At 37.3% G+C, this 21,158-nt stretch overlaps 1 protein-coding gene across 2 annotated transcripts in view; it reads left to right on the top strand.

The window, feature by feature from the left end:
* RBM25 (RNA binding motif protein 25) overlaps positions 1 to 21,158 on the top strand; it is a 54,115-nt gene that overhangs the window by 20,977 nt on the left and 11,980 nt on the right. For both annotated transcript variants that reach the window (XM_027569661.1, XM_027569660.1), the window contains 8 exons: positions 3,133 to 3,190; positions 6,721 to 6,881; positions 12,099 to 12,284; positions 13,848 to 13,901; positions 14,147 to 14,230; positions 17,687 to 17,973; positions 19,282 to 19,504; positions 19,843 to 19,932. In XM_027569661.1, the coding sequence (XP_027425462.1) occupies positions 3,133 to 3,190; positions 6,721 to 6,881; positions 12,099 to 12,284; positions 13,848 to 13,901; positions 14,147 to 14,230; positions 17,687 to 17,973; positions 19,282 to 19,504; positions 19,843 to 19,932 (1,143 nt within the window). The remainder of the gene's footprint in view (positions 1 to 3,132; positions 3,191 to 6,720; positions 6,882 to 12,098; positions 12,285 to 13,847; positions 13,902 to 14,146; positions 14,231 to 17,686; positions 17,974 to 19,281; positions 19,505 to 19,842; positions 19,933 to 21,158) is intronic.

The raw sequence follows: 21,158 nt of genomic DNA, 5'->3' as shown, positions 1-21,158 counted from the left end.
TCTCTCTGTCAAATAAATAAAATATTAAAAAAAAAAAAAACCTGTTCTTGACTTATATGTGCAGCAGTGTTTTGTTTTAAGCTTCATTCCTGAATTTATCTCTTCCTTTCATTTTTCCTTTAAGGCATTCCTTAAATGTCTAATGATCCTTGATTGTCTTCATATTTAAGAGTTAGGGATTAAAGTTTTTTGGGGGTGTCTGGCTGGCTTGGTCAGTGGAGCGTGCATCTCGGGGTTGTGGGTTCAAGCCCCATTTTGGGTGTAGAGATTTAAAATTTAAAAAAAAGTTTTTGTATGCATAAATAAGCTGGGTTTGTAAAATGTTGAGCATCATTTTAGGGTAATCTAGCCAGCAGGTAGAGGTTTTGAATGTTAGTATATGGAGTTCTTTGGGGCTCGTTGGTTTCTCTAGAAAACTTCCAGTTTTATGCCTAGTGAGTATATGATTATTTTTATTTATTATTTTTTATTAACATATAATGTATTGTTTCAGGGGTACAGGTCTGTGATTCATCTGTCATACACAATTCACAGTGCTCACTATAGTACATACCCTACCCAATGTCCATCACCCATCCACCCCATCCCTCCCACCCCCCTCTCAGTTTGTTTCCTGAGATTAAGAGTCTCTTATGGTTTGTCTCCCTCTCTGGTTTCGTCTTGTTCCATTTTTCCGTCCCTTCCCCAATGATCTTCTCTCTTGTTTCTCAAATTCCTCGTATCAGTGAGATCATATGATACTTTTCTCTGACTTACTTCGCTTAGCATAATACGCTGTAGTTCCATCCACGTTGTTGCAAATGGCAAGATTTCATTTTTTGATGGCTGCATAATACTCCATTGTATCTATATATACCACGTCTTCTTTAGAGGATGGAGATTATTAAGTATAGTTGCCTGTAAAGACTGCAGGCTATCTTCTCTAGGGGTGGGGAGTAAAGTAGTTGGCTTGAAAAGAACTCTGAGGCTTTGATTATTCCATATTCATATTGTCAGGCAAGTACCTGGATTTTTGTTTTTGTTTTTTAAGATTTTATTTATTTGAGAAAGATAGCATGAGGGGTGGGGGCCGAGGGAGAAGCAGACTCCCCGCTGAGCAGGAAGGACGTGGGGCTTGATTCTAGGACCCTGAGATCATGACCTGAGCCAAGGGCAGGCACTTAACTTTAGACTGAGCCCCGCAAGCACCTGTTTTTATTCAGCCTCATCCTTCAACCCCATTCTCCACTATGGGTACTTTTTACCTCCAGTCCAGATGACTTGGCTTTGTAGAATCAGCCTAATTCTTTCAGTATCTTCATCTGTAGATCCTTGACGTTACAGCTTTCTTTGATCTACTGAATGAGTTCCCATCCTTCCATTTGCCTTTTTTCTTTTCAAAATTTTGTTGAATTTTGCTGTTTGCTCATACAATGTTTGACCTCATGGATTTTTATCTTTTATATTCCTTGATCATTTTATTGGTTTCTCTGAAGGGAGATGTGAAAATTTCATACATTCTCTCAGCTTTGACAGGCAATGTTCAGTTACCATTTCCTACAAATAACTTTTTTTTTTAACCTACTTTTTACTTAATTAGAAATAATGTTTGGAGCGCCTCGGTGGTGCAGTTGGTTGAGTGTCCAACTCTTGGTTTCAGCTCAGGTCATGATCTCAGGGTCCTAGAACTGAGCCCTGTGTTGGGCTCCCTGCTCAGCAGAGTCCATTTGAGATTCTCTCCCTCTGCCCCTCTGCCTGCTTGCACACGCTCTCTTCAAATAAGTAAATTTTTATAAAAAAAAAAAGAAAGAAATAATGTAAAAAAAATTTGAACGTGAACAAAATGTAATGTTTTACTCTTCAGACAACCTGCCCTGTTAAATATTTCTGATTTACGGAAATTTTTTTCTTTACATAAAGTCTTACTGTGTTATCTGCAATTTCATGTCCCATGTTATTTTTGCATTCCATATCAAGCATTTTTCCATGTTATTAAAAGTCCTTTACAATGTAGGGGCGCCTGGCTGGCTCAGTTAGTAGAGCATGTGACTCTTGATCTCAGATTAGTGAGTTTGAGCCCCACATTGGGTATAGAGATTACTTTTAAAAAATCTTTTAAAAAACGTTCTTTATAATATAGATGTGTGTTTTAAAACATGATCTCTATGGATTCAGAGTTTTTACTTGAATTTACTATAGTTTATTTTAAAAATTATAATATTGGTAATTTTGTTTTTTTATGTATACTTTCCGGGTAGGATAAATAATGCTGTAAAAGTTTTTTTTTTTTAAGATTTTGTTCATTTATTTGACACAGAGAGAGAGCGCACAAGTGGGCAGAGCAGCAGTGGGAGAGGGAGAAGCAGGCTCTCCACCAAGCCGGGAGCCCGATGTGGGGCTTGATCCCAGGACCCCGGGATCATGACCTGAGCCAAAGGCAGACACTTTTTTTTTTTTAAAGATTTTATTTATTTGAGAGAGAGAGAATGAGAGACAGAGAACACGAGAGGGAAGAGGGTCAGAGAGAGAAGCAGACTCCCCGCTGAGCAGGGAGCCCGACGTGGGACTCGATCCCGGGACTCCAGGATCATGACCTGAGCCGAAGGCAGTCGCCCAACCAACTGAGCCACCCAGGTGCCCCAAAGGCAGACACTTAACAGACTGAGCCACCCAGGTGCCCCAATGCTGTAAAATTTCTAATTTACTAAAAGATAGTTAAGGGGTGCCTCGGTGGCTTCGTTGGTTAAGTGTCTGACTCTTGGTTTTGGCTCAGGTTGTAATCTCAGGGTTGTGAGTTCGAGCCCTGAGTTGGACTCTATGCTCAGCATGGAGTCTGCTTGGGATTCTCTCCCTCTCCCTCCCCCTTTGCCCTTCTCCCCACTCTTCTGCGCTATCTCCCCACCCCCCAAATAAAATCTAAAAGGCAGTCAATTTTCTGCAAGTAAGAATCTGTATTATAGATTTCTCTCATATAATAGGTATGTGGGAATTGAGAGAATTTTAAGAACTTTAATAGCTGGTATGATTTTTTTTTTTCTTTTTGCTTTTATCTTTCTCCTGGTGGAAATATCAATTGTGCTCTTATTTTTAGTACTGATTAGGTGATTTTCTTAAATGGTAATGATCATTTTTTATTTTGTTTTTCTTTTTAAGAAATGTGGTTTGGTTTTAAGCTGGAAGAGAGTACAAGGTGCATCTGGAAAACTTCAAGGTAGGAAATTTTTTCTTACTGAGATCATTTTAACCTGTGTGCTTAAGTCACTTGTTGGATGTTTTGCTCTCATTGCCCTTAACCATGGGAGTATTCTGCCAGCACTCTTTGTCTTCCTTCTGATTGGAATAGGATTAAAGGCATTTGGGAAGATTTAGCTGAGTTGAGTTTGGAAAGTGGAAAAGTATTAACAGGAAAGAGGTAGGAGAGGAAAAATTACTCAGTCTGTTTTTTTACAATGTTATTTTGAAAAGCCCTTTTTTTCTCAGAGTAGAAGTATATGATCAACATTCAACAATTAGGACTTAGGAAGAAAGCAGAACAGATGGTGAGATGACCTGTTAGTCTTAGAAGCAAACTGTTCTTTTCATTCTTGGTGGTAAAAGCACCTGTTTTTTTTTTTTTTTTTTTTAAGATTTTATTTATTTATTCGTAAGAGAGAGAGAGAGGCAGAGGGAGAAGCAGGCTCCCCACTGAGCAGGGAGCCCGATCCGGGCCTCGATCCCAGGACCCTGGGATAATGACCTGAGCCGAAGGCAGACGCTTAACCGTCTGAACCACCCAGGTGCCCAAAGCACCTGTTTGATGTGCATGCTTTAAACAGTATTATGGGAAAATTCATGCATATGTAAAAATAAAATAATATGAACTTCTGCATACTCATCACCTAGCTTTAACATTTATCATCTCATGGCCAATTGTGCTTAACCTGTACTCTGTCCATTTCCTCACTTTTTTTTTTAAGCAATCCCAAGCATCCATCATTTTGTCTATAAATATTTTAGCATGTATCTCTAAGAGATAAGAGCTTTTTAAAAAACATACTGGAAATGTTATAAGACCTTCAAAAATTAACTTTTTCATAGTATCATAAGTCAATTTTCTGATGTCCAGTTGTTACAAATGTCAACTCTGTTAATAGTTGATACAGGATCCATATATATAGTCCACACATTGCTATTGGTTGGCATATTTTTAAGTCTCTTTTAATAATTTAAGTTCTTCTATCTCTTTTCCCTTGGAATTATTTGTGGAAGAACCTGGTTCAATTGCTCAGTAGCATTTCTTGAGTATAGGTTTGCTGATTGCAGCTCCAGTAGAATAATGTGCCAGTGCTTTTCTGTCTCTGTATTTTATGTAAACTGGTTGTATCTTGAGACAATCAGATTTGAGTTCGCATGTGTTATTTTTGTTTTTTATTTGTAAGAATTTTTTTAAAGGTAGGGCACCTGGGTGGCTCAGTTGTTAAGCATCTGCCTTGGGCTCGGGTCATGATCCCGAGGTCCCGGGATTGAGCCCTGCGTCGGGCTCCCTGCTTGTCGGGAAGCCTGCTCCTTCCTCTCTCACTCCCCCTGCTTGTGTTCCCTCTTTCACTGTGTCTCTCTGTCAAATAAATAAATAAAATCTTATAAAAAAAATTTTTTTTAAAGGTATTGTTCTTCATCATGAGACACTGTTTTGTTTTTTTAATTTTTAAAATTTTTGTGGTAGCAGCTGTTGATTGTCTATTCCTGGATTGGTTCATTCATTGGAGGGTTGCAAAATGTGGTAGTCTATTTTGAAGAATTCTGTCATTCCTTCATTGAAGAACAAATCCTCTATTAGAATTGTATAAGGAAAACAGGGTAAATGCTGTGGTTCTTTCATTTTTCAAAAGAATGAGTTGATGTCCTCAGCATCATTTAGCAGTGACTTTTTTTTTTTTTTTTTAAAGTAGGCTCCATGCCCAGCGTGGAGCCCAGTGCAGGGCTTGAACTCATGACCCTGAGATCAAGACTGAGCTGAGATCAAAAGAGTTGGATGCTCAATTGACTGTGCCACCCAGGTGCCCCAGGAGTGACTTTTTTTAAGAACCATTTTGAACTTAAGGATTGAAATATGTTCAATTTGTTATATTTAATAAGAATTAATTGTCACTATTGCTAGCGAAGCTTAAATTGTCTTATATTTTCTCTGCAAATTGGGTTTCCAGTGGTTTTGACACAAGCCTAACTGCCTTTGATAGCTGCCTTATTGTCTGGAATGTTATCTGGGATTTGGAATCTTATAAAACTCATCCAGAAGTTTTTCTGTCCCATACTTAGGATCAGCCATTTCTTTAAGGAACTCTGTTTTTGTTTTTTTTTTTTTTAGTGGGAAATTCCTTTAAAAATCACCATCTGGAAATTAGATATACTCATTATAAGACTTGTTTAGTCTTGGGGGGCCAGACTGGCTCAGTCAGAGGAGCGTGCAAGTCTTGATCTTGGGCCGTGAAACTCTTGACCTCGGGGCTGTGAGTTCGAGCCCCATGTTGAGTGTAGAGATTACTTAAATAAATATTTTTTATAAAACACTTATTTAGTCTTTGCCTTTACATTTTTCCAGTGCATATTAGTTTACATTCAGGATGTTTTATTTAGCCTTTTCTGTAATACATCTTTTTTTTTTCCTCCCATACTGAGAATCCTTAGTTTCAAGGACATTGGGATGATAGTCTATTAAGTAATTACTGGCTTGCTTCATCTTACATTTCGTGTACAACAGTTTAAGACTACTAATACCAGCACTATCATCAGCAATGTGATAATAGAAATTTTCTCTTTTATTGACAGGTCTTTTGTCCTTAAGATATATCACACTAAAAACCTGTGGTCAAATTTGCTGTTTTAAAATCACTCTGAATAGTTCCTCTCTGTGTGGTTGTGCCCTTAACTATACATATTTGTATACATATTTGGATTCGTTTCTTTTATTTTCAATTTTTAGGTTACTCCTTTAAAGTGTATGTTTTAATATCTCTGATTTAAAGGCATGGTAATGGTGAGACTAGTTGTTAAAATTAAACATTCAGAAAAATCAAACTTATTATTAGGATAAAAAGGTCAGTACTTTTGTAGTTTAACTTCTCAGAATTGAAAAGTGCTTGTGGGGCGCCTGGGTGGCTCGGTTGGTAAGGCGTCCACCTCTTGATTTCTGTGTCGGACTCCTCACCGAGCAGGGGTGGGGGCAGGGTTCGGCGTCGGCCTGAGGTTCTCTCCTCTTCCTCTGCGCCTCCTCCTGTGCTTGTGTGCACGCCCGCTCTCTCCCATACACTCTCTAAAATAAATAAATCTTTGAAAAAAACAAAAACAGGAGAAATATATTTAAAAAAAGGAAAGTCCTTGTGATCGGTTTAAAGAGCCTGTTGTCACTTATTTGTAGGTAGCTCTGAGGAAGTTTGGATAGAATGAATTCAGGAAATAATTAAAAGACTTCAATTATGAAATTTGTGGTTCTGCTCAATATTTTATCAGCACTTCTAATAAGTAGCAGTTTGCCTGATTAGAGTTTTTCTTTTCTTTTTCCCCTGTTTTTGTTTTCTTTTTTCTTTTGGTGGTTTGAGGGTGCTAAAAGTAAAATCATCAAGGGTAATTGAAGGAAAGGAAGAAGTGACAACATGAGTAATCCTGGTATTAGAACATTTGGTCCCTGATGATTTTAATTTTCCATAAATATTTTGTTTTCATAGCTGTATTGATATTTCACTAATTCTTTACATCCATTTCTAGCCTTTGGCTTCTGTGAGTATAAGGAACCTGAGTCTACCCTCCGTGCACTCAGGTTATTGCATGACCTGCAGATTGGAGAAAAGAAGCTCCTTGTTAAAGTTGATGCAAAGACAAAGGCACAACTAGATGAATGGAAAGCAAAGAAGAAAGCTTCTAATGGGGTATGTTTCTTTTTTTCTTTTTTTTTTTTTAAGATTTTATTTATTTGACAGACACAGCGAGAGAGGGAACACAAGCAGGGGGAGAGGGAGAGGGAGAAGCAGTCTTCCCGCGGAGCAGGGAGCCCGATGTAGGGCTCGATCCCAGGACCCTGGGATCATGACCTGAGCCGAAGGCAGAGGCTTAACCAACTGAGTCCCCCGGGCGCCCCTAATGGGGTATGTTTCTATAGCATTATCTTTTCTAGGCCAACTGTGCTCTTTCAGTGTAAATACTTCTTATAAGTGAATCTGCTATGGGATTTCACAAGATCATCCTCATCATAATATGTCCTTGTGGCTAAAAGGCAGGAGGGTATTTTTATAGTTTATAGTTATTTTAAATCTTTTATCTACCCATAGTGGGTGGATGACTGTTGGTTTGCTTATTCCAGGTTGGGATGAAGGTAGTGAGGGAGTCTGGACAAGGTTAATTTGCCAGAGAAAACACTGGTACAGACTATTCCAAACAGAGCTAATTCATTCAGGCAGCTTTGTAAGTAAGTACAACAAAATATATTTCAACCTACACATTAATTTTAATTAGTTGCCCTGAAGTACACAAGTTCTGGGGCGCCTGGGTGGCTCAGTCACTTGAGCATCTGACTCTTGATCTCAGCGCACGTCTTGAGCTCAGGGTCGTGAGTTCAAGCCCCATGTTGGGCTCAGTGCTGGGCATGGAGCCTACTTAAAAAAAAAAAAGTACACAGGTTCTAAAATAAATGAAAATAAGTCTTATTACTCTCCTCAGGTTGGTGGCCATATTAAGTGAAGTTAAAATAAAGGAAATTTTTATATGTTGTGTTATAATGTATGTGTCATTACTCCTTTTCAACAAAACAAAAAGTAGCTAAAACCTAGGTATATTTCCTATTTCCTTTTGGAACCTCAGGTTTGAATGGATTTAAAGTAGGTTTATTGTTATTTTCTTGTTTCTACAAAAACAAAAAATCCTTTTTGTTCCTTTCAGGTTTTCATTATCATTAAAAATAGAAGTGGCTTTCTTGGTATTACACCTCCCTCCTTTACAAAAACATTGTATATTCTTTGTAAAAAAAAAACTCAAAGCAAACTATAAAGAAAAAATTAAGTACCACCTGTAATCTCATCACCATTAGGAACCACTGTAGATGTTTTTGTTGAGCATTCTTCCAGAGATTTTTCTCTGTATGGATAAATACAGTTTTTAGTCAGAATATATGAATTTGTTTTTCTTTCATAAATACAGGATTGTGTTCTAAGTGTTCTATAATTAGCTTTTTTTAACTTGTATCTTTTCTTGTACTTTCAATAATATTTTAACTGATTCTCTATTTTGTTTTCTCTCATTTGGCTATTATAGACTGACTGTATTTCTAAAACAGAAGTGTTATTATATCAACTCTCTGCTCGTGCATCCTTAATGATTTTCGATTTCTTAGAGTATGAAGCCCATATTAGCATGGCATTCAAGGCTTGTTCAGTCTACCTTTGTGGTTTCTCTCATTAGTCCTTCTGCATGTGTCAGTCATGTATCGCTACAGACTTCCTTCATTCTTTGCTGACATCTCATGTCCTTGTTGCCCATCCAAGCTCCCTGTTGCAGTTCTATCCATATAGTTGTAATTACAATGTATTTGATTCAAATAGCCTTCCTCAATCCTACCCTCAATTTCTCTCAGGCAGAATTGATTACTCTCTTCCCACTTACTGTCCAGGTTTTTATTGCTGTTAGGTCAGTGCTTTGTAACATAAATTGTTGGTATCTGTCTGTCTCTCATACCCCTTGAACCATGTTTCAGTTCCATATATCTGATTACAAGATAAAAAGGGCAATAAGTTCACAGATTGTCTCTTCCTCTTGTACCTGCACAGAACCTAAGACAGTATCTTGCCCATAGCAAGAATGGAATGATCCTTTATTGAGTAACAGTTGCATTTACATTGCTCACCTGATGATCTTACTGTCTTTACCTAGCTTTGTAAAGAAATAATAAAATGCAATTTCTCTGTAATATAAATTGTATCTCAGATAAGCAGTGTTGCTTGTCACATCAAAAAACAACTGTCTGAAATAATACTTCAGATTTTCCTTGCAGTGATAACTGAATTATTTAAAATAAAGCATGGAATTAAATGGAATTAATATCTTCACAGTTTTTATTATAATTCCCTGGGAGTCTTCCCACCCTCCCCCCATTATTTAATCATCAGCTCGTGAGGTGGTTTGATTTGCAACATTGCAAATAGTGTACTCTAAACATGAAGTAAATGACTTCACTATATATGTAAATAAGGAAATGCAAAATTGTGTGACTTTGATTTAATCTGTAATCACTATTAGTGAGAGGAACCTCAATTGAAATCTGTTTGTATCTTCAAGAATGGAATTGGAGCTACCTCCAGTAAAAACAGAACAATTATTTCAGATAAGATGAAATTTAAAATGTTAACAGACATGACTTCTGGGTGTACTTGGTATGGTGCCCAGAGATACTTGAAACCACAAGACAGACATGGCATAGTCTGCTGGAATGTCCATTTTACTTAACAATATTGGTAAAAAGAAAAAGTTAAGCAATTCTATGAGATAAACAAATTTTTTTCAAATAATTTAAGCAAATATAACTGTTGCAGAGTAGATGACGGATTTGTCACGATGATAAAATACGAGAGCGTATTATTGTTCTTTCTTCTTGATTGTTGAGTGTTGGGAGAAGTCCAGAAAACAGTGACTTAAGATGGGTGATGTGAGCAGAGACATCGAGGAGCTCATGTGGTGCTTGAGTCAGGCATTTTCCTGACTGCCAGCCAGAAGAAAGAACACAAGTAGTTAGTTGTGTAGTTCTCTTTGACTCAGAAACACAAACTTTTCCTTTTATAATATATCTGATTATTTTTGGTTGTCTGACATTAACAATTGGTGAAGAGATTTGGGCTAATAAGCTTTCCTTCTAAAAATGTACATCAGAAGGTGGTATGAATTCCAAATGCTTTATTTCTAATTTAGCTAAGACTAGCCATACTAATACTTAAATTTACACTTGATCTTAGCTAAAAGGCTGAGAAGCGGTTAAATTTGATTTAGAATGGTGGTGGTAGGGACTTTGGGGGCTTATGAGTATTTTTAAATGACTAGGCCTTAAGATTTATATAACCCCACTTTTATCTTTTTTTGTTTGCTTTTAAAGATTTTATTTATTAGAGTGCATGTGCGTCTTCACAGTTGTGGGGGAGGGACAGAAGGAGAAGCAGACTCCCAGATGAGCAGGGCTCGATCCAAGGACCTGGGATCATGACCTAAGCCGAAGGCAGACACTTAACTGACTGAGCCACGCAGGCACCCCACCCCACTTCTATCTTTATGCTTAGAAAAGCACAGAGATGTTGAGGGTTCATGGAAAGGAATTTAGCATGTAAGGGAAAGACAGATTCGATGCTCTCTCATAAAGTATATTTTCATGATAAAGAATTAAGGTATCAATACCTGAGGATGTGGGTTGGAATGGCCCATGTATGTCTTAGGACCTATAGTTTCAGTGGCAAGTTAGTGTCAGGTTAATTCTTTGATTTAAAACCTGTGGAGAAGCATAGTATTACTGAAGGGATTTTAGTGAAAGCTGCACAAAGACCTTCTTGGGATACATTACTGATTTAAAGTAAAAACACATCATCGCGATTATAGTTTACAGTGTTGTTGGTAAATAATTTTAACAGGTATTTACAGTCCTTGGGTAAAGCTTCTTGTCTTTATCCAAGATACCAGGTAGAAAGTTGGCAGAAGATTGAATAAAGGGGTGCCTGGGAAGGTCAGTTGGTTAAATGTCCAACTCTTGATCTCAGGGACGTGAGTTCAGGCCCCACTTTGGGCTCCATGCCCAGCGTGGAGCCTACTTTAAAAAAAAAAAAAGACTGGATAAAGAGGCAGGTTTGAGAAAGTAAGAACTCAGAGTAGTTAGTTTCATAATATACATTATGACTTGAAGTTATCTGTAGCATAACTGCTTATCGTATTTGCTAAATGCTTAAGGGCAAGGTTTTTTTTCCAATATTGAATTATTTTTGGCATCTAGCATAGTGTCTTGCACACACAGTAGGCTCTTAAGAATTTGTTGAGCCAGGAGTGCATGGCTGGCTCAGTCAGTAGAGCATGCAGCTCTTGATCTCAGGGTTGGAAGATTGAGCCCCACGTCGGGTGTAGTGATGACTTCAAAAAGAAAGAAAAAATATTTTTTTAAGATTTTATTTACTTCTTAGAGCATAAGTGGGGAGGAGGGGGGCGGGGAGGGGGAGAGGGAGAGGGAAAAGTAGATTCCCCGCTGAGCAGGGAGCCCAATGCAGGGCTCAGTCCCAGGACTCTGAGGTCATGACCTGAGCCGAAGGCAGACACTTAACTGGCTGAGCCACCCAGGCACCCCAAGAAAAAAAAATTTTTTTTTAAGATTTTATTTATTTATTTGACAGAGACACAGCAAGAGAGGGAACACAGTCAGGGGGAGTGAGAGAGGGAGAAGCAGGCTCCTCCAGGGAGCCTGATGCGGGGCTGGATCCCGGGACCCTGGGATCATGACCTAAGCCAAGGCAGACGCTTAAAGACTGAGCCACCCAGGCGCCCCTCAACTGTGTCTTGGTTAATTTAGTAAACATTAGGGGCGCCTGGGTGGCTCAGTCGTTCAGGTCATGATCCCAGGGTCCTGGGATTGAGCCCCACACCAGGTTTCCTGCTCGGCGGAGAGCCTGCTTCTCTCTCTCCCACTCCCCCTGCTTGTTTTCCCTCTCTCACTGTCTCTCTCTGTCAAATAAATAAAATCTTAAAAAAAAAAAATTAGTAAACAGTTTGTGGAAGTATTTGAGGAAGACAATCTGAAAAACTGAAAGCTTGGCAGATGTGTCATGTAGTATGTTAGTATTGTGGTTTGATCTCCCTGTAACTGGTTAGGGGTCAGAGTATTAGCTATTAAAGGAAAAAAGGAAAAGAAAATGATAAAGTATGAGTATCTAAGAAAAATCAGTAAATGAAATGAAATTTAGTTTTGTGAAGTTAACAAAACCAAGTCTGCATTTAATAGGACTGCACAGATGTTTTAGAGAAAACATGTTTGGTTTGTTTTGTGTACTAACTTGTTTTAGAATGATTTTCTTTTTTGATTTTTTTTTTCCTCTTCCCTGAACTTGCCTTGATTTTTTTTTTTTTTTGTAAAGAATGCGAGGCCAGAAACTGTCACTAATGATGATGAAGAAGCATTAGATGAAGAAACAAAGAGAAGAGATCAGATGATCAAAGGGGCCATTGAAGTTTTAATACGAGAATACTCTAGTGAGCTCAATGCCCCCTCACAAGAATCTGACTCTCACCCCAGGAAGAAGAAGAAGGAGAAGAAGGAGGACGTATGTGTTACTGATTTCTGACAATAGTCATTTCTACGGTTTACTTTTTATGGTGTCACTCTTGTGCTTTCATTGCATTGCAACTTTCAAGGGGAAAATGACCAAAATTTATAACAATATACTGCTAAGCCTAATTTGACCATGTTTTATCAAGTAACTGACTTAATTTTTTTTTCACCATAATGTTTGTTTTATATGTTTGAAATGCACTGGCATGGATACTTGTATTTATCTCTGGATTCAAATTACAGAAGGAAAAAACCCGTGACTCGTGAAGTAGATGCCGATATTAAGGGACAAAGGAAGTTTTTTTGTTTTTGTTTTTTTGGCCATGAAGGGGCTGGCTTTGTTTTTGCCTTACTCCCTGATACTGTACTATCCCTGGTCCAAGCAGGACACGAGCTATCCTTCACTGAATATTTTCACCCATTCTTTAAGTTTTGCCACCTTTTCTTCTAAACCACATCTCATTCCCTCTGTGACAGTAATGCCGTTGTACTTCTAATTGGAGGGTGGTGAAAGAGTAGGAGAAGATGAAACACTCCTCCTCCCCAGTGTATTATTATTTTATCAGTCTTTGCCAACCTAAGCTAATTGAATAGTAGGGTGTCCAGGTTAAAAGAAAAAAAAAATTTAAGATTTATTTGTTTATTTGAGAGAGAGAGAGCATGAACAGGAGAGGCAGAGGGAGAGAGAATCTCAAGCAGACTCTGCGCTGAGCTTGGAGCCCAACGCAGGGCTCGATCTCACGACCATGAGATCATGACCTGAGCTGAAACCAAGAGTCAGGTGCTTAACCGACTGTGCTACCCAGATGCCCCAAAAATCTTTGTTTTTTTTACACTCATTTCTTTGGATAAATTTAGAGAAATTACGGGGAGTATTCTTTAAAAATATTGGAAGTATGTTGTGTGCATGGATTGTATATGCTATGAAAAAGTACTGTGAAATATCTGCTATGGTTTTTAATATCATTGGATAGTTACGGTTCATTTTATTTTGAATTTGAGTACCTTATTTGGCCATCTTCAATTTGCTTTGTGGCCAAATACATTTTTATTACTTGGCTTGTTTTTCTTCATATGGTCATAAAAACCTGTCTAGTGAAATGTCAGTCATTGGGAATGGGAATTGGTAGTCCATCAGGTATAGGGTAATTGAGGTTTGTAGAGCTTGTTCTTCCTCCCCAGCATTAACGGAAGAGGAGAAAATAGAATATTTGTTTGATATGGCATTGGAGGGAGAGGATCAAAGAGATCCTGCTCAATGGCAGGAATTATGGGTAAATTTTGTTGATATGATTGTTTCCAGGGGATGAAGGAAAAAGTCCTGCTACTGTGAGACTTTCCTTATTCCGTTGCCTGGGGGAGTTGGAGGGGGAGGAAGTGGTGGGTGACAGGAGGGGTTAAAAAGAGTGAGTGAAATCTTTTTTATTAAGTAATTTGAAATCAAGAAAATATCACAGAAATCTTACGTTGCTTACAGTATAAACATATAGCAAATTTTTGTGCAGAGTAATGAAAACTCTTGCTCTTTTTTTAATCTTTGTGGATTTTTCCGCAGATTTTCCGCAGATTTCCAGTGGCCCCACTGATCCCTTACCCACTCATCACTAAGGTTCGTTTATATTATAGGCATTGACAATAACTGTTTATTGCTAATGGCCAGACTTGTGATTCTTGTTCATCTGATTTCTCACTATTTAACTTAGATCACTAGTTTTTTTTTTTACTATATAAATTGTTTTATTTACTTCTGTCTTTTTTGTAAGATGGTACAGATTATCTTTTAATTCTAGTATCTTTGTATTGATGTAGATTAATTTTTAATGCATTCTTTCCTAACCCTCTTATCTTTTTTAGGAGGATATAAATGCTATAGAAATGGAAGAAGACAAAAGAGATCTGATATCCCGAGAGATCAGCAAATTCAGAGACACACACAAGGTAGTATTCTTGTTTTTTTACTTGATACCAATCTAGACTTTTTACAGAACCCAAAGCAAACAGACAAAAAGAAAAAAATCAACCTTACATTAGAATATAATTTTAAGTGCTTTTTATAGGTTAATTAATATTTAGATAGAGACAAACAGAAGAACAATACCATATTAAAGTGGTCCTGGACATATTGTACTTAGTTTTTTCAGTTACTGACTACTCTGCAGTCCTCTCACTTTTATGAAAGCTAATTTTATTTTTAGATTTTAACATAAACATCAAGGTCAGATTTAAATTAGATTCAGTGGGGCAGCAGGATAACCTACACTGTAGTGTATTTCTGGGGGCAGTTATTTATCTTAATCTTACGAAAATCGTTTCTTTAGAGCTGAGATTAAAATATAAGATATATATTTGTGTAGATTTAAGTTGAGAGGGGGAGATTTTAAAAAAGTAGGTCAGTGGTTACCAGACTTACCAAATTTTAGATGCATGGAAGAACTGTAAATTCCCATAAAGCTAATCTATTCATTGACCCCCACCATTATGATAGAGATCATATGGTGACTAATGCAAGATGAAACTCTCAGCTTGGAAAGTAACAAGGAATAGGATGTAAGTATGAGCTTCTGTTTTTTATTATATTTATGGATGCCCCCTCAGAAAAATATGCAAAGGGGTAACTGGCTTGGAAATGGGTATTTGTGCATAGTAAATCCCACTCACGAATTTTGCCTATTGAAAGCTTCTCTCATGACAGTGCATCTGTGAATGTTCGCTGGTGTTTAAGGTGATGCTTATGGACGGTAAAATGCAAACACTGCATGAAATGTATTTTGATGTTAGAGATAATAAGATGTTACTGGTTTTTACTCTAAAGACTGAGTGATCTTCAACTCAGTGAAATGTTAAGTGTTCACTTTTTCTTTTATTCAATCTTACTTTTTCTTACTGCTTGCAAAATCCCAAGGTGACAGTGCCATTGAATCACTGCTGCTGAACACTTATTATCCAGATGCCCAGCCATAGCTCACATACACAGTGCTTTTTCAGGAATTAAGTATGTCTAAAAGCACAAATATAATTTTCCCAAATTAATTTTGAGTTTAAAAGGTAGTCTGTGGGAAGTGATTTTCGAGGAGTACTTTTGGTTAGGTTCAATACTCAAATTCAGGGTCTGAGTAAGCTTGAAAATGGTATACAGTTGTGTGTGTGGTTTACCCCCTTGTTGTTATTTGTTAAACCCTGTCACGTCATTGGTAAAGTATGAGAAAATTGTGTTTTAAAAAAATTAATTCAAAAGATAAGTGCTTCAGAGTTTGAGAAGCTGTCAGGCATTTGACTGCCTTAGACTTACTTCACTATGGGGGGAAAATGTTTTTTCCAAAATGTACTTAAAAAAAAGATGAAAATGAAAAACAGTTCTTTTTGTTGGGTGGTATGGTTAAAGGGAACATTTGAAACTCTAGTAACAAAAAATGAGCTCAGTGAACCTTTGCATGTTTTGGTATGAGTTTATTAAATAACCACAGACTGTCAGGGTATCAGCGTGGCAGGGGGCGTCCATTTACAGCACGGACGAGTCTGAAGAGAGAATAAGGTAAGATTTATGATTTTTTTTTTCTGTCCTTTCCTCTTCATTATTTCATTACTTTCTTACATCTTTTTAGACTCAACTTCATTTTCTCTATCTAGTTTTGTCTTAAAATATACATATGTATGTAGGTGTCCATCTACTTATCGCATATATAGTCTTTTAGAAATGCATTTAGTGTGGACCAGATTCACTCACTTGTTCATTTACTTAGAACAAAACTTTTGAAATGAGTTCTGAAACAAATTATTATTTACATAAGTGGAAGTATACACTAAGAAATAAGTAGTACAATGAATAAGGAAAAATAAAAAAGTTAAATTCTACAAAAGAAATTATTATTGGAACAGCTAAAATAAGTCTGTAAGTATCTATTATCTCAGAAATAAATATTTCTTTATAAGTGTATGACACTGAGGTAAGTTTTATGTAGTCTAGCCTCATTTTACAATACAAATTTTTATAATCCATTAGAACTGTTTCAGAAATTAGAATTCGCCCCTTTAAATAGCTTTCAGTTTCTGTCCTCTTTCTATGATTTCTTTTCTCTTCTCTTTGTAACCTCAGTGTATTCAGTATTGGCTTTGCCTACATTCTCCTTTGATATAGACTGGCACAGCTGCTGAATATATTGATTTCTCATGCATTAGCTTTACTCTCATAATCCTCTATCAGTTCTCTAAGCCATGAACAAGAGAAAAAGTATAACAGGTAAGATTGCTTTTTAAAGTTGTTTTAAATGCTTTACATGACTGAGAAAAGACAAAAAAAATGCACATTTTATTGTTGCAGTTTAAATTTCATTTCGGTGACACTAAACATGAAACCAAAGGGATAAATGTATTTTGTTTTTGTTTTGTTTTTCCTGTTTGGTTTTTTTTTTTTGTTTTGTTTTGTTTTCTGAGTTTGTGTAGAAACCGTGTGGTACACTGGTAATCTTGTCAGGGTACAAACTTGGTCTGACTTTGTTATTTGGTTTATTTGTGAACCATGTACTTGCTCTTCCTCCCAGAAACATAGCTTGTAGGCAAGGTTAATCCAGTGTTGGCGATCCATGTCCTAGCACAGCATCTGTAAGTTCATATGCAATCGTTCCTTCCAAGGATGGATTTATCACTGTTGATATATTTTTATTGTCTTATAGGCGTAATGGGCATAAATATGTTGCTTTTAAAATTAAGTGAAATGAGAATATTACAATTATGTACATTTTTGCTTGAAGTGAGTGATTTTCAAACTTTTTGTATTTAGTGGGCTGTCCATCTTGTAATGGTGGGAGTAAATGTTTCCCTTTAGATAATAGGGCAAATGTTGGCTGAATTCAGCTTATCTTTTGGAGGGTGGGCAAACCAGAGGGTAGAAGATTATTTAGTTGTATTACAGTGACCTGACTTTCCTCCCCCACCTCCCCTTTGAAATCTTCAAGTAGTAACCTGTAGGTAATGGGAAGTTTGGGGTTATATATAGTATCAATGGTAAATCAGTAGTCATACTGATTTACAGAAATTCATAATGACAGAAATTACATTTTAGCTAAGTGATTGTATTTCTAGAAATTATTACTAATCACCACATTCCTCATGGTCATTTAGTTATTACATAATCATTGAGCGGCCAGCCACACTTGACACGATCTCCCAGCATCCAAGATTGGAGATTCCTGGTCTGTGTAGAGTATATGGGTTTGCACGCAATCTATTTAGTCTTGTGATTGCTTCAGTTTAATTTGTCAAGTAAAACCAAAGTACTTAATATTAAAGTGCCAGTGGTTTGGTTGTTTTTGTTCCTTATATTGGGCATTGCGCCGGGAAATACCCGAATACTGGAGCTACAGAGTTAACTCTAAAAGTACTTTTATTGGTTTCTAGAAACTGGAAGAAGAGAAAGGCAAAAAGGAGAAAGAAAGACAGGAAATTGAGAAAGAACGGAGAGAAAGAGAGAGGGAGCGTGAAAGGGAACGAGAAAGGCGAGAACGGGAACGAGAAAGGGAAAGAGAACGTGAACGAGAAAAAGAGAAAGAACGGGAGCGGGAACGAGAACGAGATAGGGATCGTGACCGGACAAAAGAAAGAGACCGTGACCGGGACCGAGAGAGAGACCGGGACCGCGATCGGGAAAGGAGCTCGGATCGGAATAAGGATCGGAGTCGATCAAGGTAAGGCTTGGTGGAAGTTACTGTTTGCTGATTGCTTTAGTAGAACTGCGGTTAGGCACTCTCCACACCGTTTACATTTGTGTGAGGAGAGAGCTTCCTTAGGCACAGAGCATGCCTGGCTTGCTGTCTCACACACGTAAACATTGGTTCAAGTAACAGTTCTCAACTTCAGGGTTAATTTTTATCTGACGCTAGTTTATACGCAGACCCAGAACACAACCACTGTCCACCCAGTGTTATGGGCAGAACTGATTCCCTCTTGTCTCCCTGGGTTGGTGGGCATCTTTTCTATTTACCATTTCATTGAGGTCCTGCATCCTGGGAAATCATCTCTAGCACCCCTGCTTCTAGGCGCTCATCTTTACTTGGTCCTGTAGCCCATTGTATGGCCTAGCTCTCAATTTAGGACTCCCAAGTAATTTTACCTTGTTTTTAAGTTTTTTCTTAATTATATTGAATTTGATGAATCATCTCAAATTCTTTAGGAAGGAGTAAAGCAAAAATGAACGAAGGAAGTGGGGAAGGAAGAAAAGCTTACCTTTTTTTTCCCAAGCTGGTTTTCAGATAATACATTTCTGTGTTGCAAATTTTCACCTGATTGTAGCTGAAAGGAGGTCCACTTTAGTCAGTCCACCAGTTGCTGGAACTAGAAATCCGGTGTCCTTAGTCTTTAGTGGGCATTAAAATCCTTCCCTTCCTTCCTCTCCTGGAATAATCATTATCCTCTTGAGTAACCATTATCAAGAATTTGACATACAGTCAGTGTATGTATACTTTTATTATGGATATGAATCCATAACCACTATATTGTTTTATATGTGTACAAATAAATGTATTTAATTAGATCCATGGCATCATACTACCTATATTCTGCAATTTGGTTTTATCACTCTGAATTAAATATTTGATAACTTTTCATTGCCAGTAGATACAGTTCTGATTTATCCATCCAACATGCCAAAATGCTCTTTTCTCCACACCTTTGCCAACATCTTCTTTATTCCTTCATCACTAGTGAAGTAGGCTGTCTTTTAACGTGTCAGTCCTTTATATTTCTTATATCCAGGTGTGTTTGTTTTCTGAGATACTGATAAGCATTAACATGGAATTTAAAATGCAATTGAGAATTTGAGACTAGAATTATGTTGTGTCATCCTGATAAGTATAGAGGAGTTTACAATTCTGCAGAAATCAAATGCTAAATTCTGGCCTATGAGTTTGTGTATTATTTTGTAATATATGTTATTCTCTTTTCCCTTGGTTTATAAAGGAAAACAAAGACTTTTTTTAAATCTTTCGTTTATATAGAGAAAAGAGCAGAGATCGTGAAAGGGAACGGGAGCGAGAAAGAGAGAGAGAGAGAGAACGGGAACGAGAAAGAGAACGAGAGCGAGAGAGAGAGCGAGAAAGGGAACGGGAACGAGAGAGAGAGAAAGACAAGAAGCGCGACCGAGAAGAAGATGAAGAAGATGCTTACGAACGAAGGAAACTTGAAAGAAAACTCCGAGAAAAAGAAGCTGCTTACCAAGAGGTAAATTGAGAAAATGCTTTTATTTATTATTATTATTTTTTAAGATTTTATTTGAGAGAGAGAGCATGCGCCCATGTGTGCAGAGGGGGAAGGGGAGGGGGAGGGGGAGAATCTCCAACAGACTCCATGCTGAGCATGGAGCCCAGCATGTGGGGCTTGATCTCACGACCCTGAGATCATGACCTGAGCCGAAAGCAAGAGCTAGGCACTTAACTGAGCCACCCAGATGCCCCGAGAAATGCTTTTATTCTTAAAGCTTGCTATTCAGTAGGTTAGTCAAAAATTTTAGAGCCCTTTGCATACATTTGTATTACTAGATTTGACAATTTCTTTTTTAGCGCCTTAAGAATTGGGAAATCAGAGAACGGAAGAAAACCCGGGAGTATGAGAAAGAGGCCGAAAGAGAAGAAGAAAGAAGAAGAGAAATGGTAATATTCTCGGTTACAAATTAGTGATTTTTCAGATAAAAATCAGGTCAAATTCTTGACCATTAACTAGATTAGAAGTAACTTTGTCATTAAAATGTACGAGCTCTCAGTATAGACAATTTAATTTGGGGGCGGAGGGGCAAAAGGAAGAGGGAGAGAGAGAATCCCAAGCAGGCTCCATACCCAGTGAGGCTCCATCTCATGATCCTAAGATCACCACCTGAGCTGAAATCAAGAGTTAGGACACCCAGCTGTTTAAGCCACCCAGGCGACCCTAGGTAATGTAATATTTATGTATTTCAGTTAATCTTCAGACAATTTCAGTCCACCAAAATCTCTTTTACTCTTAATTTTCACATTTTTGCTGCCTATAAACAAAATTATCTCTTGGATGCGCATACCGTTGAAGTCTGTCTGTCATAGAATAATATATAAAAAGAATTTATAAAACATTCTTAAGAGTCTGTAACATTGATTTTGAAGAGGCATTGATAGATATTGATAGATACTGTTCTGTATTGGTTGTGGCACATGTGGATGAAGGGAATAGTGTCATGAGAAGACCTTCTTTTTGTTTGTCATGTTTTTATTTAAATTCCACTTAAAATTAACATATAGCGTAAAGACCTGTTTTTATGAATCACAATTATTGTCTTCAGTATATAACATATGAATTATAGTTTTTCCTCATGCTGCCTTTTAGGTACATGACATTTTTTGCATTTACACTGATGAACTATAATAAAACCATTGGCATAGGTTGTTACTAAGAAGAGTGACAAAAAAATTTTGTCATAGTATTTGCTTGAGTAGTATGTTCCATGTGTTCTGTCTTTGCCAGAATTTCGTGAAAGTTTCTTTATCTCCAGTTTATTTTATATTTGTATTATTCTTCCAAAAACTTCACTGAAGTTAGGAATCTTCAAGTAGCTTTTGAATATGAGACATAGAGGGAGTTTTTGTAAGTACCCAAAAGAGGGTGCATGTAGAAACTAGATAGATAGTATGGGTTTTCTGTATATATCCATAATGCCATAGAATTATTGACAGTAGTTTCAATTCCCATTCTAGAATTTCTTTTTCATCCCTACGTTAGAAAATAGGAAGAGAATAATATAGTGAGAAACGATTATTTGAAGAGCTGTTTGCCATGAACAACACCAGATATCTACATTTGAAGTGGTCCTGCTTTTTACAAGCAAATCGGAAATCTGTCTTTCTAGAGA

The sequence above is a fragment of the Zalophus californianus genome, chromosome 6 (genome assembly GCF_009762305.2).
Source record: "Zalophus californianus isolate mZalCal1 chromosome 6, mZalCal1.pri.v2, whole genome shotgun sequence".
Classification (NCBI taxonomy): domain Eukaryota; kingdom Metazoa; phylum Chordata; class Mammalia; order Carnivora; family Otariidae; genus Zalophus; species Zalophus californianus.
Note: the sequence above shows the minus strand (reverse complement) of the source record. Positions and strands in the feature narration are given on the sequence as shown.